Source organism: Psittacula echo (assembly GCF_963264785.1).
Source record: "Psittacula echo genome assembly, chromosome: 1".
NCBI classification, from domain to species: domain Eukaryota; kingdom Metazoa; phylum Chordata; class Aves; order Psittaciformes; family Psittacidae; genus Psittacula; species Psittacula echo.
This window is the reverse complement of record NC_137735.1, coordinates 30,105,811-30,116,589: the sequence shown is the minus strand read 5'-3', so window position 1 is coordinate 30,116,589 and position 10,779 is coordinate 30,105,811. Positions and strand designations below refer to the sequence as shown.

The 10,779-nt window shown below is 43.0% G+C and overlaps 1 protein-coding gene across 1 annotated transcript in view; it reads right to left on the bottom strand.

Annotated features, from left to right (window-relative positions):
• Window positions 1-10,779, bottom strand: part of KIT (KIT proto-oncogene, receptor tyrosine kinase) — a gene marked incomplete at its 5' end in the record, with an annotated part of 56,506 nt that overhangs the window by 25,424 nt on the left and 20,303 nt on the right. Inside the window, 3 exons of the mRNA XM_080625873.1 lie at window positions 2,363-2,522; window positions 5,111-5,247; window positions 8,738-9,016. Of these exons, the coding sequence (XP_080481999.1) occupies window positions 2,363-2,522; window positions 5,111-5,247; window positions 8,738-9,016 (576 nt within the window). The remainder of the gene's footprint in view (window positions 1-2,362; window positions 2,523-5,110; window positions 5,248-8,737; window positions 9,017-10,779) is intronic.

The following is a 10,779-nucleotide window of genomic DNA, read 5'->3' as shown; positions in this document are numbered from 1 at the left end:
AAAAAGTGATTAGGAAATATACCAAAAATACCCATTACTTTCTGTAAACCTTTCAGCAAATGTCAAAGTCACAGTGATTTAGGATCTGATACAATCCCAGGATCTCTCCAGTACAAGCCATACACTTCCCAGCACTCTGAGTGCTGGCACAGTTCAGATAAATATAGTCAGTTTGACAATGAATGATGAAAAACATGCAGAAGGTAGAGTTTATTTTACTTAATTCAAATTTGAGAGGGTGGGAAAGAAAAGTACCTTGAAAAGGAAAGATTCCAGCTTTTCTCTGGCATTTTTTATTAAATACAAACTTCGCATTTTACTAAACACAAGCTTGTTACTTTATTTTCTACTTTTTATAAGGCTGTGCTTTATTTTAGTCCCCAGACCTTAAGTCAACCCTTTTTAAAGCCACATTTGCACATGCAGTCATAGTCCTAATAATTTCTGTAGTTAAAAACTTCCCTCCTTTTATAATAAAAGCTTTCATATTGTTCCCTTTGGGGAAAAGATTTTGTTTCATACTTCATGCTGTTTTCCTCTGTTACGTATGAATTTTGTCTCTCCTGTGAAAAAGTGAGGAAACATCCTCAACATTGAGCCCTATCCCCCTCAATGGCAGATCAAGGTTAAGGACACTCAAATTGCTGCTGCTCCGACACGCACAGGTCAAACACTTCCGTTTTCTTTAATTTAACAGAAAAAGCAAACCAAGCAACAAGTGTCTGTGTGACCAAAAAACAGATTTGAAAAGGAAAAAGGATCCAAGACTTCCCTCAGTTACTACACCCTTGAATGGTAAGGAACTGAAACAGTTGTAGCCAACTATGCAGACTTCTTCAGAATGATCTTATTAACTACACCAACATGTTCTTAATTGTCCTTAATTTATCAAATCAGCATGTTTTAGCAGCTTTAAAATCCAAAAGGCACTGTGCGTCACCCAAGTTAATATACAGCATACTCTAACCAAGCCTGTTACTGAACAATAGGAGAGAGGGAGTTTGCTCAGTGTTAAGGGACATGATTCAAAACCTGTAGAAATGATGGATAGTGGGCATATGACAGGGGTGAGCACTGGAACAATTTCATACTGTGTATGCAAACTACAACGTTCCTCACAGCATTATTTTAAATAGAAGTTATGAAGTTTAACCATGCCAAGTGCAAGGTCCTACACCTGGGTCGGAGCAATCCCAGGCACAGCTACAGGTTGGGCAGAGAAGAGATTCAGAGCAGCCCTGCGGAGAAGGACTTGGGGGTGTTGGTCAATGAGAAAATGAACATGAGCCAGCTTCAGTGTGCGCTCGCAGCCCAGAAAGCCAACCGTATCCTGGGCTGCATCAAGAGGAGCGTGACCAGCAGGTCAAAGGAGGTGATCCTGCCCCTCTACTCTGCTCTCGTGAGACCTCACTTGGAGTATTGTGTGCAGTTCTGGTGTCCTCAACAGGAAAAGGACATGGAATTGTTGGAACAAGTCCAGAGGAGGGCCATGAGGATGATCAGGGGACTGGAGCACCTCCTGTATGAAGATAGGCTGAGAAAGTTGGGGAAGAGAAGGCTGTGTGGAGACCTCATAGCAGCCTTCCAGTATCTGAAGGGGGCCTACAAGGATGCTGGGGAGGGACTCTTCATCAGGGACTGTAGTGACAGGACAAGGTGTAACGGGTTAAATCTTAAACAGGGGAAGTTTAGATTGGATATAAGGAAGAAGTTCTTTACTGTAAGGGTGGTGAGGCACTGGAATGGGTTGCCCAGGGAGGTTGTGAATGCTCCATCCTTGGCGGTGTTCAAGGCCGGGTTGGATGAGGCCTTGGGTGACATGGTTTAGTGTGAGGTGTCCCTGCCCATGGCAGGGGGGTTGGAACTAGATCTTAAGGTTCTTTCCAACCCTAACTATTCTGATTCTATGATTCTATAAACAACGACACGCTGAAGTCAGCGAAATTTCCTGTGCTTGGAAGGTAGGTATTAAAGATACGCTTCGTGCTTGTGCTGCCAAATTACTGAAGTGTAGGGATAGCACCAGGCAAAGGTAAATGACTTGCTTCATTAAGACAGGATTCAATTTAAAATTAAACCAGGAAGGATGAGACAAACCAGAGATGGAAACAGTGCTGGGTGGTTGTTCTAGTATCGCATTCTAATAACATACAAAGGGTTATGGAAATTAAAGTAGTCATCCACACCACAACCATTCCTAAGCCATCCCATATGGTACTAGTTGGCAACAACCTTTCAATAAAGCAACTTCACTCGTTGCGATTTGGGGGAAAGGAGAAAGATGGAAGGGATGGCTCCCCAGTGTTCTCACTTTTCACCTCCTGCTCTTAGAAATGTCAAGATTTCCACAAGAACTATTTACCTAGTGCTTTCAAGGTTACTGTGGCATTGGTTTTTCCGAACGGGTTTTCTGCTTGGCATGTGAATTCTCCAGAATCATTAACTCCCACTGAACGGATGTTCAATGTTAATTTCCTTTCGTATCCATAATCACCCAAATTTCTGCTTTTGCTTGTAACAATCTGTCGGTAAAAAACAATTAACATCTAAAACACTGTGTATGCAGCATCTTTCCTAGATAAATTAAAAATAGAAGTAATTATAACTTTGCTATATTAATATTCATAACTTTAAACCGGAATAATAAGCCAGCACGGCAAACCTGTCACTAGAATCTCTCCATGCAAAACAAGTGTGTGATCAGCTGTCTTTGGGAGATAATGTCCTCTCCTAAATCCTGTTCCTTCCCCTTATTCTTTACTTTTTTCCTCCTCAAGCTCCAGTGTAAAGCAAGAACGTGCGTGCGTGTGTGCATGTGTGCATGTGTGTGTGCGTGGAAAAGGGTGTTGTGCCCAAAGTCAGACCCAGCTCACTCTGTCTACATTTCTAATGCTGATGATGGTGAGGAACTGACATGCTTTATTTGTACTAACAATGACTCTATCTGTGGGGCTTGATGCAAAATGGCCACTGGCTCTTGACTTTCCTATGCTCAAAAGCTGCAGCTATTGTAAAAAGTCATTGCAACTCTGAAGTGAGGTTCACCACTCAAGTTGTGCCTAAAAATCACTGAAGTCTCCAATGGTTGCTTCCCAGTGAATGACAAGAGAGAACTTAAGGTGCTAGAGCTTCATTATAAACTGTGCTACAGCATGAGGCCAAGCATCTCCTGATCACAGACATACCACAGAGAGACCTGCAAGCAGCAGGTTTTCCTCTTGTACCCACTCTGATTCTTGGTCCATAGCAATCTAGGTTTCTTAACCTTAAAAGCAAGTGGAAACTTCATTCTCTTTTCAAAGCATTAAGTGTATCATGACTCTATGCCTACGTATGCATAGAAAGAAATAAATGCCTTGATGTCCTGACTTTAGTTTTTGTGAGAATGCTTAGTGTGGTTGGAAAGACTGATACATTTACATTGATTAATCCAAATGCAGACTAGGACTTGTTATGATTTTCTAATAAGATTATCTCAGTTCTTGAGGTTCCAAGAGCTTCTAGATAAATTTAATCTTCTCAACACAATTTTGATTCCTGCTGAGCTATAATAATCACAAATTAAGTTTGTTTTGTATGGATGTGTTTGCTTCTAACAAGTCTCCTAATTTTGAGAAGTGGTGATAACTTCAGTCATATGAGGAAGAAGTGGTTTGTATTTTTTCCACCCACCTATTCAGGAGAAAATGTAGTTCTGCATCTATTTAAACATGAATTTAATGTATTCTGGTTTAGTACAAAATTTAATTTGAAAGTCAATATTTAAAAGATAGCATCGCCTACTATTTACCAGAAAAGACAGAAAGGTCTAACTTACTTGGGCAAAACTATTTTCTTCACAGCCCTTAAAAAGTGAAAAGTGAGAAAGCATAAAAACTGAAGGGAAGGCCCCAGTTTCATCATACCGTAACAAACAGAAGGGAGGGAAGTAAGGGAACAAATTAAGTTCTCAGATGAAGGACTTGCAGTTGACCTTGGCAAAGAACCAAAAGCCCATCTGCATGTCCCATGCCACCTTCATTTAGGCCTCTCCAACCTTCAGAGCTGCGAGGGGATTTCTGGAGCAGTGAGCACTTAGCGACAGCAGCTCTGCCAGAGGCAGTGGATTAGCTAAGCATGGCATATCCAGCCCCAGGGAACATGCCTCCTGTTCCCTATCTGCCTGAGGAGATGTGATTTATCCAAACATCATAGCATCATAGAAGTCTTTTCTTCCATACACACACAGACATGTGGATTGTGAATTACATATTCTGGTCACCACCATTAGCAGTAAAAGACCAGCCAATTAGCATGGGATCATATACGGCAGAAGTTACTAGCAGGTCTTCACAAGGGCTTTTAATTAATAGAAATTTCAGAGTATACCCAGAAGACCAAGAAGCGTCCTTAGGAACAACCCAGTGCCTGCTGCTCATTTCAAAGGCAGAACTGGCAGCACGCTGGCTGACCCGGGCAGGGGATCTCTCTGTCCCTTGTCTGCAGAATAGTGATGCTGCCAGTAATCAACTCTACTGGAACACTTAGCCTGCCAACAATTCAATTGGTGATGCCAGGCAGTAACTTCATCTGTCACTACAGACAGAAGCCAGTTCACTGGTTCATTTTTCAGAACTTCCCCAGTTAGTGAGGCACACCATGTAATTTAAATGAATTAATCATTCCTGCAAATGCTTACTACTATTCCTGTCACACACAGTCCCATGCTAATTAGCAGGTATTTTACTCTTAATGATAACGACTAGAATATGTAATTTGCAGTCCATGTGTTGATATTTGCAGCTCCCATTGATTGCAATGTGATGTGTAGGCACTCCATGCTTCCGTATTTAGGCAGCCCAATAGAGGTCACCTAAACTTTACATTGAAGTGCCTGACTTCCATTTATGCTTGGGGGGAAAAGCCCATGCAGATGCTTTTCCTCCCAGCCATCTGCACGGGCACAGGACAGTCATTGCTGGCTCTGCATCAGTCTGTGGGATGTGGGACCTTCGGAAATGCAACAAATCCAAACTGATACAGCATCAGGTATCCAAGACAAGTATGTGAGTATTTACAGAGAGTTTGCGTACTGTGCTGAGGCATATATGGTACAACTAAAGGAACTCACCACACTTCTGTGAGAAATCCAGCTAGCTTGTACACTGCTGTCCACATCCGTGATTATGCACGTAACTTCAAATTCTTCTCCTTCTTTGAGAAGCTCATGGCTTTTGGATAAGGTAATGACAGGAAGAGTTTTGTGAACTGGAAAACAATTTAGAAGTGCACTTTTCATTAGCTTCAGAGCTTCCAAGGGGGGGGCAAGAAAAAACAGTCATTAACTTTCCAATAAAATTTCAGGCCTCCGAGAAGCATCCAAATTTATTTAACATATTACAGAGTTGTTCCCTTACAACAAGCACATTTCTGCTTCAGTCCCCCTTCAAATTACATTTAAAGTTAGATAATACGCAAGAGCATAGAAACTTGCAGTTCAGATTACATTTAAAGTTAGACAATATGCAATAGCATAGCAATTTGCAGGAAGAAACTCAAATGATGTTGAACCATCAATAAGATGATCCATTTCATGACAGTGATTAAAATGCTGCACTCTGGAACTGAAAACATGGTGAACATTAGCCACTGAAGAACCACAGGCTACCATGAACTGCAACTTTGAATTAGAAAATACCACCGACATAAAGTACTGTCTGACAGGTCCCTGGAAGCCCCTGATGGCCAGCCTAGGAAGGACAGTGCAGCTCAAAGACTACAGCACACCCACCTCTGAAAGCACCACAACCTCTGCTCACGGTGATGGTTCAAAGTGGCTGGAGCCAAGACTGTGGACAAGTTTGTCACCGAACAGTAGGTGACATGGGTTAGCTGTACCCCTGTCCTGCTACAAGGTGTGTTTTGTCAACAGTTAAGTATATCTGAGGACTATGTATCTCCTATCTCCACAAAGCTCTTCAGCTTTTCCTCTGTTCCCTCTGCAATTTGTTTTTTCTGTTTCCTTCAACCTTTTCTTCAACTTTTTCTCATTTATGAGACTCCAGTGAACTTCCCACTGGGCTTTTATGCAGGAAGATTCACTCTCAAACTGTGAATGGAACTTATATCAGATAAGGTCTTCCAGGCTCTTTCCTGCCTCTGACACAAGCTTTGTAGTTGTCTTAGGTAAACGATATGAAACTTAGGGAAACGCCACGCTTTTCAGCCATTCATACTTTAACAATAATGTTTTCCTCATGTTGCTGTAAGCAGCTACAGAAGAGAACAAAGAAACATGTTTGCTCTCTTCAGATATAAAGGCTGACATGAAAATCTCCCTGGCATTCAGCAGCACCCAAGAGACAGGAGGAAGCCGGTGCAGAAGGCGTGCTGTATTCTCACCCACAAGAAACATCTATGAACAACGACAAAAAAAAAGCCATTAAGTCCATAAAGCCCTCATTGTTTTGAGAAAGGCTAGACATAAACGCTCCCTGTGCTATTGTAGCAGGGCTGGTGTATGTCAGTACACGTGCACAGCTCCCTGTTTCACAGATGCCTCTTCTGCCTTTCTGTGCCAGAAGCCTGGGGGTCTGAGTGCCAGTTATGATTACAAAAACATCACTCACCAAAGGGTCTCCAATGCATTAAAATCCTCACCCAAGGAGAAAGTGGGAGCTTTACCTGGTGAACTCAATGAGGACTGAATGCTACAGCACAGTAATTACGACACTGAGGATGGCAATGCTGCTCTGCTGTTGACGGCCTTCAGCAGATGCTTCCACTTACTTCATGCTTTCCCCCAAACAGGGAACACAGGCATACTGCCCAGGTCCCACTGGCCACCAACAACCCACCACCAGTGGGTGACTGGCAATGGATGCTAGGTCAGTACTTCCCATCTGAAGTCACTGCTGTATTGAGCAGGTATGGATTTTATCCCATAAAAAAGTGAAATATTCCAACAGTACAACTCACACTTTCCTATTTCAGAGAAACAGCAACTGATTCCTTTCTTTGGCCATCACTTAAAAAAAAAAAAAAACAGTTGAAAGAAAATCTTGTTACAAAACAAACAAGAGAGACAGCAAGAACAGGCTTGATTTCTGTCGTCAAAGGAGAATGCCAGAGATGGCTGTATGGATCCAACTTTTGTTCTTTTCTCATTAATTAAAATTTAGTATTCAGTAAAATTCACTGCATCAGAGTTCCCAAATCACCAGGAAAAAGACTTCAGTTTGCCACAGCAAACTCCACACTTGAGATGACCCCCACTGCCCATCCCCTGCCCCACCACTGAAGAGCATGGCAGCATCAAGCTGGCCACATAGACCTGAACTGGTCACACAGCCCCCACCACAGAGCAAACACCAGTGAGTGTTTCATCACACAATAGGGCAGCTCCTCCTTCACCAGCATAAGGGGTGATGCTGGTGGTAGCCTGCACTCAGCACAGAGCAGGCAGAGGGGGAAGCACAGCAGCCCCAGCAGCCCCCGAAGCACCGCTGGGGCGGCATCGCTGATGCCGGGATGCCTCTGGAAGCACAAAGCCACCAACACAGCCCCTGCCCCTGCCCCTGCCCCTCTCCTTTCAGCAACAGAAACCCAACGGGACACCTCAGCTGCATGAACACAAGTGCCCTTGCAGCCAACAGAAACTCCTGGTGCACAACCTATGTGTGTGCACGGACAGGGAATGCTCCCTCCCCAGACCTCACCGCAGTCTTTGTCTCACACACACCTCAGCAGGGACACGCTCTCAGCTGCACCCAGGGGTTACTTCATGCAAAAGCCCCAGAGCTACGTGGAGACAACCTCTTTTACTTGCCTCTGAGCAAATGCCGAGCCAGCACGGCTTGCTGAACCGCTCTCTCCACTTCTCTCCTGGGTATTTATACAGTGGATTAATGACACATGAGGTAACTCCAGGCTCCAAACTGCCCAGACAAAAACAGCCTGTAACACCCTACACAGCCGGGTGCTGGACTTCTCCCTTCCAACCCACTTAACCAGCCAACCCTAGGGCACAAGTGTGAGGGGCAGAGGTAGGGCATCAGAAACAGGTTTGCAGAGCATATTGCAAATGTTGCATATCACAGCTCAGCCACAACACGCTCCTCATCATGATCTGGGTACATGGTTGCTGTTGTGACCATCCTCACAAAGACGGAGTCAAACAAGGGCCCTCTGCTCCCCCAAGCTCTGCCTCTTCACTGAATCCTTCTTCTTCAGTGCCATCCGTTCCTTTTGCTGTCACTTGTGGGCAACAGACATGTGAGTCAGGCCTCTGATTCAGACCCAAATCTCCGCTTTGCATGCAGAAACCTGTCCAAACCTGAGGCTTTGTGCTCAAAACAATAGCCCAATCCAAATTACTTAGAATGGTGAAAAAAAACACCTGGAAATCACCAGGAACAGAAAATAAACATGATCATGGCCGGTGCTGCTTAGCACAGCTACAAGTGTCCTATGATCAATCTGTACCCCAACACAACTTGCCCAGAACAAGCTTTCTAAGCCCCTGTCTTCCTTTGGACAGCCTGCAGCAGCCACAGGCACCACAGTAATCCCCTGGTGCACAGGCATCTCTGGTTTTGAGTAGGAGAAGACTCCAAAAGCCCCCAGAGAAGACCACGACCTCCATCCTCCCCATGAAAAGGTTAGGACAAAGGTGAGGCTTCACAGCACTTCCCATCAGCTCCTGGAAAGTGAAGGGTAAAATCAGGTGCTCTATAAGAAGGCAGTATTTTGGTGTTACCTGGCCTCACGTTCAGAAAAATGTGCTCGGATATTTTCTCAACTCCGTTGTGCTTGGCCAAGCACTGGTAGCAGCCCTTAAATGACCTCTGCACGTTCTTTATAATGATGCCTTCCTGGGGATTGGGAATGAACGTCATGTTTTTGGGGAGACGTCTGCCATCGCATTTTCTCAGCGTGAAATTTGAAACATCTGGATCTGTTAGTGGACACACTAGCAGGATGTCACTGTCTTCTTTCCCATAGATGAGAGAATCAACAAGGAAGAGCACGTTTGGATCTGTGAACAAACATAAGACCTGTCAGAGCAGTTGACATTGCATAGGGAACTTCTGATGACCCTAACTCTGCAGTTGGGCATCTACATCAAAGAAAATTTTATGTTCAGCCAGTAAAAACAACTATTACCCAATTCATGTTTACCAAGTGACATTAAATTTTGTCCTAGAAGAGCAGCACAACAGGAAATGTGCAGTAGCATTCAATACCAGACACACTAAGGCCCCATGTGCACTAAAAATAATCTTACTGCTTTTTTATTCAGAGATGGGAGATATCTTTTTTTGCCTTGTTTAGCTCCAAAACCTCCACCCTCCACCTCCAATAACAGTAAACAGATTTTCACAGACCATTAAAAGTAATTTGCTTTTAGCTAGCGCCCGGGCTGTAAGGTTTCATGCCCACAGGAGGATCTTGAAGAAATTTACGAGCAAATGGAAGTTGAAAAACACCTAAATTATAGCTTTCACTTCTGTAAAATACATAATCTAAATGAACACACATTGCTACCAGAGGAAGCACCAAAGAACTTCTCTCTCTTTCTCCTCTCCCTGAAAGCAGGGGTTATTTTTAGCCTCCTTAATAACAATATATTAAAAAAAAAGGCATATAAACAGCATATCTGATTGAAAAATCATCATGTAATCTTCACAGGGTAACTTTTCTAATGCACTTCATGTCAGCCAACCCCAGCACACAAATATACAGTACTTTACTTTCACAACTAAAGTTAAAGCCCAATATAGGTGATGACCTTGAAATGCTAAGAACCTGGCCAAAAATAAAGGATGGTATGGTGACAAACACTCTGTAAAAGCTTATTTCAGTTCCCATCTGCCCTCCCTACAGAGTAGCATGAATTAGAAATGTAGAAACAGGGGGAAAAGTTTTGTTTCTTTTTTGCAAACTTGCTTAATACAACTTGAATGATTAGAGGTTAACAAACCATGACTTAACAAGGAAGACTGAGAGGATTTGGTAAAGAAGATGGACAATGTGCATTTGGTTTAAGACAAGTACTAGTCTGAAAATAAGGCACAGGACATTTGCACAAGTAACTAGGAAATACTAACTTAAAGGGTGCTCATCACTAAACAGAGAAGTCATTGGCTGGTTTCTAGCTTAGAGTGAGGGTGTAGTTTTAACTTCATTTGATACTGGCACCCAAGATACCCCCCAAAACGAAAAGCTTTAAAGCAACAGTCTAGAACTAGAGGATGGCGACTACAAATAAATGAAGTAAGTAGATGAAATAAATGAAATAGTAAAAAAATAGAAATAATAAATGAAAAAGTAAAGTGTGTTTGAACAGAACCAAAGTGTGACGTTTTGCACACAGAGATACTTAGAGAAATACCATGAATAGCTGTCACTTGGGCAGAGAGAGAATGGACTAGAGAAGTTCCTAAATCTCTATCCCTGCTGATAGAGGCTACGCTGATTGATTTCCTCTCAGTCCACTCCAAGATGGACAGAGACAAGATATCTTCACTACGAAGAAAGTATGGCTCCCCAGGGGAAAAAAGACCTGAGATCAAGATCAAAATAGAGATTTTTCTTGTATATTTAGATGTCTGAACTAACTTGATCTTCACTAAACTTGCTCAGATAGGGACACAAACTGCTTCTATAGATGTAACATAGACACTTTGTGCCAAAGAGGAATATACCTATAGTCTGTCAATACCGTGTCATCCTTGGTCACAGAAGCATGGAAAGTATGTTCTTAGTAGATTCATATGGAGGTAAAAGATTAACAGCTGG